Below are 15,452 nucleotides of genomic sequence, written 5' to 3'. Positions count from 1 at the left end.
GGACACCTAGGGACAGGTATCTGGCTCAGCGCATAGGTGCAGAACCTATCTAGGGTGTTGAGGGACCCCAATGACCAGCAGTAAGTTTGGTCAGGGGTAACTATCTTCCCTTTCCCTAGACACAGGGTTTCCCTTCCCTTCCCTTTTGCCATCACTTGGTACTTTTCCGTACCTAGCGTGACACCCTAGTCGTTACGAGTACCGAGCACCCGAGCATGGTACTGCTCACTCATCACTAGACGTTACAAGTACCGAGCACCCGAGCATGGTACTGCTCACTCATCACTAGACGTTACAAGTACCGAGCACCCGAGCATGGTACTGCTCGCTCATCACTAGACGTTACAAGTACCGAGCACCTGAGCATGGTACTGCTTGCTCATCACTAGACGTTACAAGTACCGAGCACCCGAGCATGGTACTGCTCACTCATCACTAGACGTTACAAGTACCGAGTACCCGAGCATGGTACTGCTCACTCATCACTAGACGTTACAAGTACCGAGCACCTGAGCATGGTACTGCTCACTCATCACTAGACGTTACAAGTACCGAGCACCTGAGCATGGTACTGCTCACTCATCACTAGACGTTACAAGTACCGAGCACCTGAGCATGGTACTGCTCACTCATCACTAGACGTTACAAGTACCGAGCACCTGAGCATGGTACTGCTCACTCATCACTAGACGTTACAAGTACCGAGCACCTGAGCATGGTACTGCTCACTCATCACTAGACGTTACAAGTACCGAGCACCCGAGCATGGTACTACTCGCTCATCACTAGACATTACAAGTACCGAGCACCCGAGCATGGTACTGCTCACTCATCACTAGACGTTACAAGTACCGAGCACCCGAGCATGGTACTGCTCACTCATCACTAGACGTTACAAGTACCGAGCACCCGAGCATGGTACTGATCACTCATCACTAGACGTTACAAGTACCGAGCACCCGAGCATGGTACTGCTCGCTCATCACTAGACGTTACAAGTACCGAGCACCCGAGCATGGCAGTGCTCACTCATCACTAGACGTTACAAGTACCGAGCACCCGAGCATGGTACTGCTCGCTCATCACTAGACGTTACAAGTACCGAGCACCTGAGCATGGTACTGCTTGCTCATCACTAGACGTTACAAGTACCGAGCACCCGAGTATGGTACTGCTCACTCATCACTAGACGTTACAAGTACCGAGTACCCGAGCATGGTACTGCTCACTCATCACTAGACGTTACAAGTACCGAGCACCTGAGCATGGTACTGCTCACTCATCACTAGACGTTACAAGTAGCGAGCACCTGAGCATGGTACTGCTCACTCATCACTAGACGTTACAAGTAGCGAGCACCTGAGCATGGTACTGCTTGCTCATCACTAGACGTTACAAGTACCGAGCACCCGAGCATGGTACTGCTCACTCATCACTAGACGTTACAAGTACCGAGTACCCGAGCATGGTACTGCTCACTCATCACTAGACGTTACAAGTACCGAGCACCTGAGCATGGTACTGCTCACTCATCACTAGACGTTACAAGTACCGAGCACCTGAGCATGGTACTGCTCACTCATCACTAGACGTTACAAGTACCGAGCACCTGAGCATGGTACTGCTCACTCATCACTAGACGTTACAAGTACCGAGCACCTGAGCATGGTACTGCTCACTCATCACTAGACGTTACAAGTACCGAGCACCTGAGCATGGTACTGCTCACTCATCACTAGACGTTACAAGTACCGAGCACCCGAGCATGGTACTACTCGCTCATCACTAGACGTTACAAGTACCGAGCACCCGAGCATGGTACTGCTCACTCATCACTAGACGTTACAAGTACCGAGCACCCGAGCATGGTACTGCTCACTCATCACTAGACGTTACAAGTACCGAGCACCCGAGCATGGTACTGATCACTCATCACTAGACGTTACAAGTACCGAGCACCCGAGCATGGTACTGCTCGCTCATCACTAGACGTTACAAGTACCGAGCACCCGAGCATGGCAGTGCTCACTCATCACTAGACGTTACAAGTACCGAGCACCCGAGCATGGTACTGCTCGCTCATCACTAGACGTTACAAGTACCGAGCACCTGAGCATGGTACTGCTTGCTCATCACTAGACGTTACAAGTACCGAGCACCCGAGTATGGTACTGCTCACTCATCACTAGACGTTACAAGTACCGAGTACCCGAGCATGGTACTGCTCACTCATCACTAGACGTTACAAGTACCGAGCACCTGAGCATGGTACTGCTCACTCATCACTAGACGTTACAAGTAGCGAGCACCTGAGCATGGTACTGCTCACTCATCACTAGACGTTACAAGTAGCGAGCACCTGAGCATGGTACTGCTCACTCATCACTAGACGTTACAAGTACCGAGCACCTGAGCATGGTACTGCTCACTCATCACTAGATGTTACAAGTACCGAGCACCTGAGCATGGTACTGCTCACTCATCACTAGACGTTACAAGTACCGAGCACCCGAGCATGGTACTGATCACTCATCACTAGACGTTACAAGTACCGAGTACCCGAGCATGGTACTGCTCACTCATCACAAGACGTTACAAGTACCGAGCACCTGAGCATGGTACTGCTCACTCATCACTAGACGTTACAAGTACGGAGCACCCGAGCATGGTACTGCTCACTCATCACTAGACGTTACAAGTACTGAGCACCCGAGCATGGTACTGCTCACTCATCACTAGACGTTACAAGTACTGAGCACCCGAGCATGGTAGTGCTCATTCATAAGTGCAAAGAAACAAATATCCAGCTCACCCCAAGACATCTGCACTCCTGGCGGTGTTGAAGCACGAGATCCCGCTGCTGTTCTGCATCTGAGGCACAGGTGAACAAAGAAATGATCCAGCTTCCCTTTTCCATAAAAACACAGCTTTAATGAAAAACTTTTTTAAAATACAAAGAGTATTTTTCTTGTAATAAAGATAAGCCACAAAAGTATACCATCTCTGAGTCAGGAAAAATCCAAACGTTCTTTAAACCGCACATCAGACGCGTTTCAAGCACATGGCTCTTAGACCTTGGTGACTCTTTGGATTTTAAAAAAGTTTTTCATTAAAGCTGTGTTTTTATAAAAACATGAAGTTGGATCATTCCTTTGTTCACCAGTGCTCGCTCATCACTAGTCATTACAAGTACCAAGCATGGTAGTGCTCGCTCATCATTAGTTGTTACGAGTACTGAGCACCTGAGCATGGTAGTGCTCGCTCATCATTACCGTGTGTTTCCAAAAATAAGACCTCCCCAAAAAATAAGCCCTAGCAGGGATTTTCAGCATTTTCGGAGAAAGGCTTAAATATAAGCCCTCACCCCAAAATAAGCCCTAGTCACGGATCAATAATGAAGTGTCCGTGCAGCTAAAAAAGTTACAGATACTGCAGGACACTTCATTATTGACAGCCGCACCCGGCAATTACACTGACCCCACACTCAGCGGCAGGACCTGCAGTGATCACACACCCGCACACATCAGCTCTCACACACACACACACAAAATCAGATCTCACACACACACCAGATTTCACACACAAACATCGGATCGCACACACAGTCAGATCGCACACATAATCAGATCACACACACAAACATCGGATCACACACAAACATCAAATCACACACACACACACACACAAACAATGGATCACACACACATCAGGTCGCATACACACTCACCTCATCCAGCGACACCGATCTCTTCTCGCCGGGAGAATCCTGAGAGGCAGTGCGGTGCAGCGCGACGAACAGGTCCTGCGGCCGGACACGTGACTTGCTCTCATTCCCTGCTGCCGTAAGTGCTGGATGTGATGTGATGTGTGTGTGTGTGTGTGTGTGTGTGTGATCTGCTGTGTGTGTCTGCAATCGGCTGTGTGTGTGTCTGCGATCGGCTGTTTTCTGCGATCGGCTGTGTTTTTCTGCGATCGGCTGTGTGTGTCTGCGTTCGGCTGTGTGTATCTGTGATCGGCTGTGTGTGTCTGTGATCGGATGTGTGTATCTGTGATCGGCTGTGTGTGTCTGCGTTCGGCTGTGTGTATCTGTGATCGGCTGTGTGTGTCTGTGATCGGATGTGTGTATCTGTGATCGGCTGTGTGTGCCTGCGATCAGATGTATGTATCTGTGATCGGCTGTGTGCGCCTGTGATAGGATGTGTGTATCTGTGATCGGCTGTGTGTGCCTGTGATAGGATGTGTGTATCTGATCGGCTGTGTGTGCTTGTGATAGGATGTGTGTGCCTGTGATCGGCTGTGTGTATCTGTGATCGGCTGTGTGTATCTGTGATCGGCTGTGTGTGCCTGCGATCTGCTGTGTGTGATCTGCTGTGTATATCTGTGATCTGCTGTGTGTGTGTGTGTGTGTGTGTGCGTGTGTGATCTGCTGTGTGTGTCTGGAATCTTCTCTGTGTGTCAGCGTGTCAGTTGGCAGCAGGGTAGGACGGCGTGGAGCACCGACCGGAGATCACAGGAGGACCTGGGAATCACGCAGACGTCCTGGTCTGGTGAGTATGAGTCTCTTGGGAAGTGGGGGGATCTGCTTTTTTGGGGGGTAAACTTACCCCCAACCGTGTTTCTCCAAGAATAAGACCTCCTCCAAAAATAAGCCCTAGTGCTTTTTTGGGGGGCAAAAAAAATATAAGACAGTGTCTTATTTTTGGAAAAACACGGTAGTTGTTACGAGTACTGAGCACCCGAGCATGGTAGTGCTCGCTCATCACTAGTCATTACGAGTACAGAGCACCTGAGCATGGTAGTGCTCGCTCATCATTACGGTAGTTGTTACGAGTACTGAGCACCCGAGCATGGTAGTGCTTGCTCATCACTAATTGTTACGAGTACGGAGCACCCGAGCATGCTAGTGCTCGCTCATCACTAGTTGATACGAGTAGTGATGACCAGACCTGGACTGTAAAAGTCCATTAGAGAAAGAGGTTGTTTTTTTGTATTTAATTTCAAATAAAAGGATTTTTTCGGTGTTTGAGTTTTATTTCTTTTCACTTACAGATTAATAAATGGAAGTCAATTTGGAACTCAAAAACTTTTTTGCGGAAAAATACTCAAATTCCCATTAACTTATGTACATTATGCTCTGTACACGAGTTGTGTCCAACTGCTCGCTACGAGTATCGAGCACTCGAGCCTGGTAGTGCTCGCACATCACTAGTCGTCATGAGTACCAAGCACCTGAGCATGGTAGTACTCGCTCATCACTAGTCGTTACGAGTAACGAGCACCCGAACATGGTAGTGCTCGCTCAACACAAGTCATTAGGAGTACCGAGCACTCGAGCATGGTAGTGCTTGGTCATCATTAGTCGTTACGAGTATCAAGCACCCAAGCATGGTAGTGCTCGCTCATCATTAGTAGTTACTAGTACCAAGCACCTGAGCATGGTAGTGCTGGCTCATTACTAGTCATTACGAGTACTAAGCACCCGAGCATGGTAGTGCGTGCTCATCACTAGTCACTACGAGTACCGAGCACCCGAGCATGGTAGTGCGTGCTCATCACTAGTCGTTACGAGTACCGAGCACCCGAGCATGGTAGTGCGTGCTCATCACTAGTCGTTACGAGTACCGAGCACCCGAGCATGGTAGTGCGTGCTCATCACTACTCACTACGGGTACCGAGCACCCAAGCAGGTAGTGCTTGCCGATCACTAGTACTCTATAATGGGAAAAAATGTCCAAGTGGGATGGAGTGATAAAAAAATGTAATTCCACTACTGTTTTATGTGTTTCATTTTTACAACAATTGTGTGCATTTTTACCATACATTGAACGCCGTAACAACAAAACACAATATTGGAATAGGATTTTTTTCACCAATTCATCAACTTTTTTCCCATCTCTCAGTATGTTGTATTGTAAAACTGGTGGTGTCAATCAAAACTACAACTAGACTGTGTAGACACGGGCTATTAGATGACCACCGATCAGCAAATTGGCTACAGTTTAGTACCACACATCATCTAATGCCTGGTTCAAAGAACATGGTGCCAAACAATAGTAAAGAAATGGCATAAATGATGGTAAGAAAATCATTTTATACACCTGATAATCATAAGCAGGAGGCAGGACAGAACTTAGCCATGACACATATTAAAACCACTAAAAAGAAGGAATCCACTCCAGAAAAGGGGAGAATGCGTAAATGAAATACCTGAGAACCCAACTGTGAAGCATGGTAGATGGAAAGTTTTGAATTGGAAAAGAAGAAATCCCTCAATCTTCACTGGCAGTGAAAACACAGACATCAGAGGGATCTTTTTCCACAGTAATAACTGTTAAGTTCTTTTTTTTTTTTTTTTTTTTTTTTACAGTACAGTATATACAATAAGTCGGCCAGACAATCTTCAACAACCTTAATTTCACACTTTTTAAGATATACAGTTAGGTCCAGAAATATTAGGACAGTGGCTGAATCTTAGTGATTTGGGCAATTTGGGAATGGAACAGCTGAAATTCAATTGAAGTGAAGACTTTCAGGTTTAATTAAAGGGGTTGATCAAAAATATCCTGTGAACTATTTAAGAATTGGAACCGTTTATCTACAAAGCCTCCTCATTTCAGGGGCTCAAAAGTAATTGGACAAAGTAACTTTACCATAAATAAAATGTTCATTTTTTGTAGAGAATCTGTTGCAGATAGTGACTCCCTGAAGTCTGGAAGCCATTGAGCCACCAAATGTTGGGTTTCCTCCTTTACAATGCTTTGCCGGCCTTTACTCCAGTTGACTTCACTTGTTGCTTGTTTGTGGGTCTTTCTGCCTTAACTTTTGTCTTAAGCATGTGAAATTCATACTCGATGGGACTGAGATCTGGGGATTGACTCAGCCATTGCAGAATATTCTACTTCTTTGCCTTTAAAAACCCCTGGATTGCTTCCGCAGTATGTTTTGGGTCATTGTCCATCTGTACTGTGAAGCTCCGTCTAAACAACCTTTCTGCATTTGGTTGAATCTGAGCAGAAAGTATAGCCCTGTACACTTCAGAATTCACCCACCTGCTTCTGTCTTCAGTCACAGTAATGACCCAGGGCCATTGTAAGCCATTCCTGTCCATGCATGCCCACACCACCATGTCTTACAGAGGATGTGGTGTGCTTTGGATCATGAGTTGGTGTTCCAGGCCTTCCCCATATTTTCTTCTTCCCATCATTCTGGCACAGGTTGATCTTAGTTTTATCTGTCCAAAGAATACTTTTCCAGGTCAGAGCTGGCTTCTTTAGATATTTTTGCAAAGTCTAATCTGGTATTTCTATTTCTAAGGCTACTTTCACACATCCGGTTTGAGCACTGCGGCTCAATCCGGCTGTGAAAACTATGCAACGGATGCGGCGAAAACACCGCATCCTTTGCATAAGTTTTTACATGCGGCCCGTCCGGTTTTTTCCGGTTGCGGCATGCTACTGAGCGTTTTTTGCGTTTTTTTCCGCATCGCGCCGCATCCGGCCTCCATAGGTATGCATTGAAAAATGCGCCGCAGCGGCCAGATGCGGCGCGATGCGGTGTTTTTTGCCGGAGCAAAAAACGTTGCAGGGAACGTTCGATCCGGCCGCGGCATCGGCTAAATCTGCCGCATGCGGCAAAAACCGGACCGAACGCAAGCACCTGCGGCACAATACGGCACTAATGTAAGTCTATGCAAAAAAAACCGCAACCGGCGTTACAAAAGCCGGTTGCGGTTTTTCTGCAGAACGCCGTATTGTGCCGCAGAGCAAAAATCCGGATGTGTGAAAGTAGCCTAAGTCTGAATAATTATATGCACCTTGTATTTGCTCTCATGAAGTCTCCTCTTTATGGTAAACTTCTATACTGAAAGACTAATTTCCTGGAGAGTGTTCTTCACTTGATGGATGTTGTGAAGGGTTTTTTTTCACCATGGAAAGTATTTTGCGATTATCCACTATGGTGTTCTGTGGGTATCCAGGCCTTTTTGAGTTCCTAGACTCACCAGTGCGCTTTTTTTGCAGAATGTACCAAACTAATGATTTTGCTATACCTAACATTTCTGCTATCTCTGATAGATTACTTGTTTTTCACCCTAATGATGTTCTGTTTCTCTTCCACTGAGAGCTCCTTTGACCGCATGTTGTGGATTAACCGAATGTTGTGGGTTCACAGTATGTTGAAGGTTCACAGCTACAGCTTACAAGTGCAGGCACTATACCTGGAATCAGTTCCAGACCTTTTACAAGCTTAACTGATGATGTGTTAACGATGGAATAGCCTAGGAAGCCTACAGACTTATGAATCCTCGCAGTGCTAGCACTGTGTAGTGTGACGATTCTTCGGTGTCTGCACCTAGCATAGTGGTCAAGTATGCAATAAGCATACTCCTGAACAGAACTCGACTAGAGGGCACAGCCTCGCTCAATACAACTGAGCCCACTAGTTGGGTACTGGCTAGGAGTATGCTTATTGTATACTTCACCGTCATGCCTGGCGCAGACACCAATGAATCCTCGCAGTACACATGCTTGCGCTTGGAGGACTCACAAGTCTATAGTCACACAGAGCGACTGCAAACTTTTCAGTTTTGTCCATCCAACGCCTTTAAGAGCTTTTGAGATACCTGTCCAATTATCTTTAGACTCATGAAAAACAGGCAGCTACATATTAAAGAGCTGTAATTCCTGAACCCTTACTCCAATTAGGATGTGAATACATTGTAATTAGAGCTGAGGGTCTGCACTTTAAGCCCAAAATGATTCTATAACTGTATCTTCAATATGTCTTGGTAAGCAGCTAAAATGCCAAAACTTGTGTCACTGTCCTAATATTTCTGGACCAAGTAAATCTTGGTAATGACCAAACTATATTCTGATGAGTGCGTAGAAAAGAACAAAATAGGCCTGAAGTATTCGGACGCAAGTTAGAAACATTAGGAAAAAGTTTCCAATTTTGTAAGAAAAAACAGTAATGTTTTAATATTTAAGAATGCATCAATTTAGATCTGTTACCAGATTACACAATGTAAACTATATTCTCAAAATGTAGATCTATTTGACTTGGTGATACTAGTGTATTTACTGTGAAATGCTAATTTTAAAATGTGAGGTTCATACAGCCATTATATGAGTTCAACTGGAGCTCATTATAAGATCAGGCACAAAGCATTATACGTCCCTTCTTACATCTATTTTCACAGTAAGTACACCAACTTCATTAGGCTTAAAAGATCTATTTAATAATGTATGCAGTTTGTCTTGTGAAATCTGGTGTCACCTACTTTAAGCATTTCTATATTGATAGTAAAGGCCACCATGGATTACGCAGCTCGGATGGAGTGGTAACTTTAGCAGCACTTACCTCGTAATGATATCATCATCCTCGTGCGTCACTTCTTTCACCAGCTTACAGTCAGAGTCACTTCCATAACCTGATTTCAAGTCCTGGCTGCCAGATTCGAGAAGTTCTAACCGTTGGGTAATGCTGCAGATTCGTGAACCAGCACGGAGGGGCATTGTGTGGGAGAATTGCCAGCCTCCTCCACCATGCTCAGGACGACCACCAAGTGAGGGAGCTTCTCCAGCTTGTAGCCGTGGACTAGCCTGTCCATAACGCCAGGACACAGGCGAGGAGCGATTGGATAGACTGGAAATACTGCGAGGATTGGCATCATCACTGTCATAACATGACATATCTAAGGAACTAAAAAAGAAAAGTATAATTAAGTTTAAAATGTATATCTCCATAGTGTTATCTAAAACTAATCATTTAAGGGGGTGAAATCATGTTCTAAAAATGTTAATATTGCAGACTACCTACAAAATCAAGCAACTTTGCAATTTACTACTTATTAAAAATCATCTCCGTTCACTAAACAAAGGGATTTATAGAATTATAGTTTACAGCTCGTTGCCTAGGTTACCGGCCACCAATGCAGTAGTTGATTTCCTAGATAAAGAGTGCATGCTTGCAAATTGTTTGCTATACATATTGTAAGCACTGCTCTAAAGCTATCCAGATCGCTACTGCCATGCTGCACAGGCAAAGCTGCCTTGGCTAGCAGCATCGGAAAGCACGCAGCTTAGGCCAGCGGCTCTACCATGCTGCTTTCCTGAACCATGTCTTCCGCAGTACACTGCTCCCCGGCAAGTAAGAAGCTGGAAGCTGAAGGAACAGCGCTCTCCTGAAGAATAAACACTGGTATGGTTGTCCTTTCATCTGTCTGTTGTTGCACTTTCACCTGTCTGTGGTTGCCCTTTCATCTGTCTGTGGTTGCCCTTTCACCTGTCTGTGGTTGCCCTTTCACCTGTCTGTGGTTGCCCTTTCACCTATCTGTGGTTGCCCTTTCACCTGTCTGTGGTTGCCCTTTCACTTGTCTGTGGTTGCCCTTTCACCTATCTGTGGTTGCCCTTTCACCTGTCTGTGGTTGCCCTTTCACCTGTCTGTGGTTGCACTTTCACCTGTCTGTGGTTGCCCTTATATCTGTCTATGGTTACCCTTTCACCTATCTCTGGTTGCCCTTTCACCCATCTGTGGTTGCCCTTTTATCTGTCTGTGGTTGCCCTTTCATCTGTCTGTGGTTGCCCTTTCACCTGTCTGTGGTTGCCCTTTCACCTGTCTGTGGTTGCCCTTTCACCTATCTGTGGTTGCCCTTTCATCTATCTGTGGTTGCCCTTTCACCTGTCTGTAGTTTCCCTTTCACGTGTCTGTGGTTGCCCTTTCACCTATCTCTGGTTGCCCTTTCACCTGTCTGTGGTTGCCCTTTCACCTATCTGTGGTTGCCCTTTCATCTATCTGTGGTTGCCCTTTCACCTGTCTGTAGTTTCCCTTTCACGTGTCTGTGGTTGCCCTTTCACCTATCTCTGGTTGCCCTTTCATCTTTTCTGGTTGCCCCCTTTCACCTAGTCAATCAATATCTAATAACAGACTAATAGCAATATCTAAACCAAAAATAAAAGAATTTCCATAAAGGGTTATTTATTAGAACAATTTAAAATTACATAGCAGAAAGACACCAAAACAATACATTGAATGTATATGAAAAAGCAATAACATAATGTATCAGAGAGCTAGAAGCTCTGGACCTAAAATCCACCTCAAGTAGCTCCACCTGCATCACCCTGACGGTCTATGGAGGAGATGCACCCTAATTTATATGGCGCTCCCGTTCCTCAATGGCTCTCCCTCCAACTTACACACCGTATATAAAACTACACAAAAGGGTTTTAGAACCAACTGCAACTACCATAATTCAGAGTCTATTTAGAATCATTCATAGGGCTCCAGACGCCAATACTTAGCTTCATCGGGAGCCTCTTTCTTTATCTCTGACTTTGTCTCATGTATAGCGGAACACAAGATCTATGGGAGCAGCCTGTAGTTACCAGCCCCCTCACTGGACATCTTATATATTAGACCATCCTGGAACTTTGCAGTCGCCTCATTCACCTTTGTGTATTCCCTGTGTTAGTGGTTCATTAGGAGGCCCAAGTGGAAGAATAATCCATATTGATACATGAAGGGCCAAGATCAAAAGATCATGATATAATGTCACGCTCCCCGGGTCCTCGGCTCCCCTCCCCGGGTCCTCTGCCCCGCTCCCCGGGTCCTCAGCCCCGCTCCCCGGCTCACCTGCCACGCTCCCCGCTCTCCAGCCTCCGGTGCCCGTCCTTCCCAGGTTCCCCGGCCTCCGATCCCGGCGTCTGACGGCTTCCCAGGCCCTGGCCGGCTCCCCTGCGTCCTCCCCTCAGCTTCCTTCCCTGGCTTCTGGCACCCGGGCGGCGCGCATGCGCATTAGGGCGCGCGCGCGGTCACTGACCCTTTCTTAAAGGGCCAGCGTCCATTAACAGGAAATGAAGCTAAACTGGTACAGGGTATATAAGGGTTTATTGTCCAAGGGGGCGGGGCCTGATCTTCGTGTTTTCCAAGCTAGGAGTCAGGTCTCCTTGTGTCTCCTTGCCATACTCACGTATCTCTCTTCTAGAGCTGATCCTGCCTCGGCATCCGGTCCTGCTGAATCCCGAACCCCGCACGCTGTCCGTCTGCCATCTGACAGTCCGTACCATCTCGGATCCCTGCGGTGACCGTCATCTCGCTCCAAAGGTTCCGGACCCCGCCTGACCTCATCTCGGCTTCCGAACCTGAGCTACGTCACCCGGACTACCATCTGTGACTCCGTGGTCCCAGGGACTTCTCCGTTACACTCACTTGCACGGACTGTTCTGCTGCCCATAGTGCTTCAGCTACCGGACTCCTTACCACCATCTTAGAGTTCGGACCAGTGGATCCACCTCCTGGGTCTGCCCGACCGCCTGGCCCTGACATATAATAACCACCTCAGGCCTAAGAAAGTCCTGGACAATTCAGACAATGCATGGGTGTACTGGCAGAACGGTCCTCATTGTCTGAACCGGCCAGGACTGTCTTAGAGCTGTGGTGGTTATTATATCATGATCTTTTGATCTTGGCCCTCCATTTATCAATATGGGTTTTCCTTATACTCGGGCCTCCAATGAAAGCATTGAGGCGAATGAGGTGACTGCAAAGTACCCAGATGGTAAAGTGTTCTTATGAAAGCTTGCTTGGCGAGGATCTTTACAATTAGTGTGGGGGGTGGAAGTACACACACAGTGAAGGAGCTAGATCAATGTGGAAGGAGGGAGAGACAGCAAGGGATCATGGGAAATGTAGTTTTCTACGTACTGCTGAAGGTCTATTGACCTGGAAGTCAGGAAAGTGAACAAGCAGCACAAAGAAGATCCATTTTGTAAAAAGCAGTAACTTTTGATCTGAAAAGCCTGTGTGGCAAAATTATTTGAAAAGTCGCATTTTGGAGCAAGGCGAAGCTGAGCTAGTTTGCCCCTTTTTCGACCAGCTGGAACACAAGAGGAGATGGGTTATAATGGTTGTGTGGCATCCCCTGCTCGTCAAATTCATGATGAGCGCTAGAGTCCCTAATGGCACAAATTGGTGACTGGAATAAGATTTTCCACTTTTCAGACACACCGGATTCATTAAGAAGCGCCCCCCTAATGACTCAAGAGCGTCTGACCCTAACACGCCTCCTCTTTAAGACCGGAGGGAAAAACTCCTTTAAAACTTGAATTAAATTAATGGTATTACAAATATTCCATATTGGAAGAGATCTGGATATAGTTGAAACAGAGGCTACCTACCTGTGTGTTACCTGAGAGCCTCGAAGACTGGACATGGTATCCTCCAAGTTCTGCCTCAGATCCAGTACATTTTGGACAGTTCTTTTCCTTTGTGTCTCCGGATCTGAGAAAGATTACATTAAAAGCAGAACATGAGATTGGGAAACGATAACCCCCTTCAATATCATTCATTTTACTTATCATATTCAGCAGTGCTTTACAGACATCATCATCACTGTCCCCATTGGGGTTCACAATCTATATTCAGTATGTTTCGGGATTCTGTTATTAATATTATTATTCACAAATATTTGAATCATTTTCATATTTAGAATCTTGTTTTTATCTTTTGTGACTATCTATATGGCATTCTAGTTTTCACACGCAAGGATAACGATGGCCAATATAAGTCTATGAGTCTGTGAGAAACATGTACAGCACACAGATAGCATCAGTGTGCCCCCCATGTGATGTACGTGTTTAACATTGAAAGTATAGGAGAAGCTTTGTAATAGCTTTTTCTTTAGTCATACCGGAAGAACACCAGTACCGGTTTTACACAAACGTTTCTATGCGCACGTATGAAGGGTGAATTAATGTTATTGGAGAGTATGTTGGATTATCACCAATGTACAGGCTAGGTATTTAAATGTCTAATGTCTGGAGCCTCCACTGATCACTAGAGCAGGGGGCCAGAGCTCCCATTCCCCCAGAGTTGTTTTAAGATGGACAATTAAGGTTCCTAAAAGTCCTAACACACATTAGATATATGTCATCCGATTTCGGCCAACAGACATTTCCCCGCACTACCCTAAACACAAAAGTGGTGGGACAAGACTCCTCTTACATCAAGAACAAAAGGATTGGAGGATGGAAATCCAATAGGTCATTCTCTCTCCTGACACCATTTTCTGGAGGACCCCCATGCATATTAGACAATCAGCTGATCTTATCGATATCAGTGGTTTCAGTCAACATTAACCTAATGTGTATGGGATCTTTAAAGACGACCTTTCACCAGTTGAGCCAATAGGTGGCTTTACACACTGCAACATCGCAAACGACATCGCTGTAACGTCACCGGTTTTGTGACGTAATAGCGACCTCCCCAGCGACATTGCAGTGTGTGAAACACATCAGCGACCTGGCCCCTGCTGTGAAGTTGCTGATCGCTACAAATCGTTCAGGACCATTCTTTGGTCCTTTGTTTCCCGCTGTGCAGCATGATCGCTAGAAAGTCTCAGTGTGTAAAGGGGACTTAAAACACTGGAAACGAGTGATGTGTCACAATATCTGTCAATCACTATTCTCTGTCAGTCGGTCTCTCCCTCTCGGTCTCTATTCTCTCTCTGTCGGTCCGTCACTATCTCTGTCCCTCTCTCACAGTCTGTCGGTCATTTTCCCCTCCTCTCTCATACTCACCGATCCCCGATCCCCGGTGCGGCACTGCACGGCATTCACACTGCTGCGGCGGCTTTTACTATTCTGAAAAAGCCGGCCGCTCATTAAACAATTTTGTATTCCCTACTTTCCCCACCCACAGGCGCCTATGATTGGTTGCAGTGAGACACGCCCCCACACTGAGTAACAGGTGTCTCACTGCACCCAATTACAGCAGCCGGTGGGCGTGTCTATACTGTGCAGTAAAATAAATAATTAAATAATTAAAAAAACCGGCATGCGGTCCCCCCCAATTTTAATACCAGCCAGATAAAGCCATACGGCTGAAGGCTGGTATTCTCAGGATGGGGAGCTCCACGTTATGGGGAGCCCCCCAGCCTAACAATATCAGTCAGCAGCCGCCCAGAATTGCCGCATACATTATATGCGACAGTTCTGGGACTGTAGCCGGCTCTTCCCGATTTGCCCTGGTGCGTTGGCAAATCGGGGTAATAAGGAGTTATTGGCAGCCCATAGCCGCCAATAAGTCCTAGATTAATCATGGCAGGCGTCTCCCCGAGAAACCTTCCATGATTAATCTGTAAATTACAGTAAATAAACACACACAACTGAAAAAATCCTTTATTAGAAATAAAAAACACAAACAAATTCCCTCATCACCAATTTAATCAGCCCCAAAAAGCCCTCCATGTCCGGCGTAATCCACGGACCTCCAGCGTCGCTTCCAGCTGTGCTGCATGGAGGTGACAGGAGCAGCAGAAGACACCGCCGCTCCTGTCACCTCCACGCAGCTAATGAAGACAGCCGCGCGATCGGCTGAGCTGTCACTGAGGTTACCCACTGTCACTGGATCCAGCGGTGGATGCAGCGGTGGCCGCGGGTAACCTCAGTGACAGCTCA

The 15,452-nt window shown here is 46.4% G+C and overlaps 1 protein-coding gene across 2 annotated transcripts in view; it reads right to left on the bottom strand.

Annotated features, from left to right (window-relative positions):
• NAV1 (neuron navigator 1) overlaps positions 1-15,452 on the bottom strand; it is a 190,455-nt gene that overhangs the window by 140,256 nt on the left and 34,747 nt on the right. For both annotated transcript variants that reach the window (XM_075335814.1, XM_075335815.1), the window contains exons 3-4: positions 13,173-13,275; positions 9,358-9,699 (exon numbers count right to left, since the gene is read on the bottom strand). In XM_075335814.1, the coding sequence (XP_075191929.1) occupies positions 9,358-9,699; positions 13,173-13,275 (445 nt within the window). The remainder of the gene's footprint in view (positions 1-9,357; positions 9,700-13,172; positions 13,276-15,452) is intronic.

The sequence above is a fragment of the Anomaloglossus baeobatrachus genome, chromosome 2 (assembly GCF_048569485.1).
Source record: "Anomaloglossus baeobatrachus isolate aAnoBae1 chromosome 2, aAnoBae1.hap1, whole genome shotgun sequence".
Lineage (NCBI taxonomy): Eukaryota > Metazoa > Chordata > Amphibia > Anura > Aromobatidae > Anomaloglossus > Anomaloglossus baeobatrachus.
This window is presented reverse-complemented; position numbering and strand designations above follow the sequence as displayed.